The following is a 2,010-nucleotide window of genomic DNA, read 5'->3' as shown; positions in this document are numbered from 1 at the left end:
TGATTTGGAAAAATGCATGAAAAATGACAAAATATTCAAATCAGGCACAAGTGTACATACAGCAGCAACTTCCAAGTGATCACCAAAAGATGTCCAGGAAATAATGGCAAGTTAAAAAAAAGTCACATTAACTTTTAGATCATATTGTTTTTTCTATTCTATAAACACAAAAACAAACCGATATCTACCAGTGTTTACCTCCGCATACATTTTTTGTTTGTTTTTTTATCTTTGGCACCTTCTTTAAGTCTTCCATGTGTGCTTGCTGTTTAGGCGCCAGCACTTAACTCCTGCATGTTCTTGGCACAGTCCCACTTTTTCTTGTTGTTCTTCTCCTGAACAGTGGTGGTCTGCGTCTGACCCAGATCCTGGATCAGTTTTGAGTTGATGAAGCGCCTGTAGGAGTCTTTCTCCATCAAGTTGTAGATCATCTGCTGAGCCTTGTTGAAAGAAGACAGGCTGGCCTTCTCCACATTCTGTCTCGTTTCTTCTCTAGTTGCTGCATCTATGTTTACCTTCAATGAATGAGAGGAAAGGGACGGCTCTTAAACTATTGCATTTTAAGAGCAGGTACTTGCAATTTGACATATATGAAAAAAAAGCAGAATATTAACTTTTATTGCTCCTCCAAGATTCCCAATAAATGTTGGCGCTCGAGAAGTTAGCCACAAAAACATCAAATTTCAGAAGTAGCCTAATACGGTCTTGATAGAAAAGATAAAACTAAACAAATAGGGTAAAAATATGAAAAGTCATTGTTATATGACAAAACACAAGCTGGGTTGACAAATTTGAACAAAGTACTTTTTTTTTTAAATCTGTTTATTTATGTAGTTTTTATTTCTATTAAGATTAAACCCAAAGGACTGAACTGAGTGTGCCAAATTTAATTGCCTGAGTGGTTATCAGCATAACAGTGTTGTGAATGAGCATATTCATTTTCATTTGCAGGCATAATTGGCTTCAAGTATTCACTTCATTAAAGGAGATTATACAGTTGCATTAATGCGATTTAGAGTAATGCCTTCAAAGTAGATGTCAACATTTTCTCAATTTTCTTCACTTTTTTCACATTTTCTTCATTTTCTTTTGCTTTTTTAGCCTTTCTAGAATCCTTTCTGGCTCAATACACTTACTGTTACACTTTAATGGCTATGTGTTCCTCATGCATTGGTGACCAGGCTCACAGATTGACATGTATTGTTGTTACCATATGTTTCTGATAAATGTCCTTACCTCATTAGGAGCATTTGCCTCAACATGTTGCTGGTAGATCTGCTTGGCTCTGGTCTCCAGCTCCAAAGGGGAACACTTCTTGTAGTCTTCGCAGGCGATCCAGAAATCCATGTTCTCCTCACTAAACTCTGACCTCAGGAAGTTGCCGAAGACCGTACGACCCTCTAACACAGACAAAAAAGAGAAGAGAGGTTTTTTTTAATATCCAATGCACCTTACAAGAACCATATATGCACACACCTTGGGCAAAGGCTAGTCTATATTGCCGATGTTTCATTTTCAGGATTGTTCAGGTTCCGCCGAACGGAAATTACGCCGGATGTGACTCATTTCAGACGGGTGTTCAGCTTTCTTTGTGTTGGCATTTTAAAGTCTGGTTGATTTTTTGAGGACTGTGGTTAACTGCGCCTCAGTTCTCTGCAGGGTAAATCAAGCTAGCTAAATAGACTGATGAATCTCAGTTTTCTGTTACGCGACCAAAACAACTTTTTAATGTCTACAAGTTCCCTACCGAGGCTATTTTGCAGGGGTATTGTTGCTCTGTACTGCGCTTTGCACCACCCAAGACGATTGTGATTGGTTCAAAGAAATGCCAATAAACCTTTTTTCTTCCATCCTGGAATGCTGTGTGGACTAGCCAGAGCCTCCTATGCAGCGCTGTGGAGAAGGGTCTGGCAATGCGAGACTAGGCAAATGTTTATTCATGCTGTAACAAATGTCGCAATATACTATTATAATGAAAAAATATATCCTTTTTATGTCCCTGGCAATCAG

General features: G+C 38.6%; 1 protein-coding gene across 1 annotated transcript in view; it reads right to left on the bottom strand.

Annotated features, from left to right (window-relative positions):
• Positions 1 to 230: 230 nt before the first annotated feature.
• Positions 231 to 2,010, bottom strand: part of rgs4 (regulator of G protein signaling 4) — a 6,850-nt gene continuing 5,070 nt past the window's right edge. The window contains exons 4-5 of the mRNA XM_032525821.1: positions 1,237 to 1,400; positions 231 to 515 (exon numbers count right to left, since the gene is read on the bottom strand). Coding sequence (XP_032381712.1) covers positions 270 to 515; positions 1,237 to 1,400 — 410 coding nt within the window. The 3' untranslated portion in view covers positions 231 to 269. The remainder of the gene's footprint in view (positions 516 to 1,236; positions 1,401 to 2,010) is intronic.

This window comes from Etheostoma spectabile, chromosome 9 (genome assembly GCF_008692095.1).
Source record: "Etheostoma spectabile isolate EspeVRDwgs_2016 chromosome 9, UIUC_Espe_1.0, whole genome shotgun sequence".
NCBI classification, from domain to species: domain Eukaryota; kingdom Metazoa; phylum Chordata; class Actinopteri; order Perciformes; family Percidae; genus Etheostoma; species Etheostoma spectabile.
The sequence above is the reverse complement of the archived record's forward strand: the minus strand, read 5'-3'. Positions and strand labels throughout refer to the sequence as shown.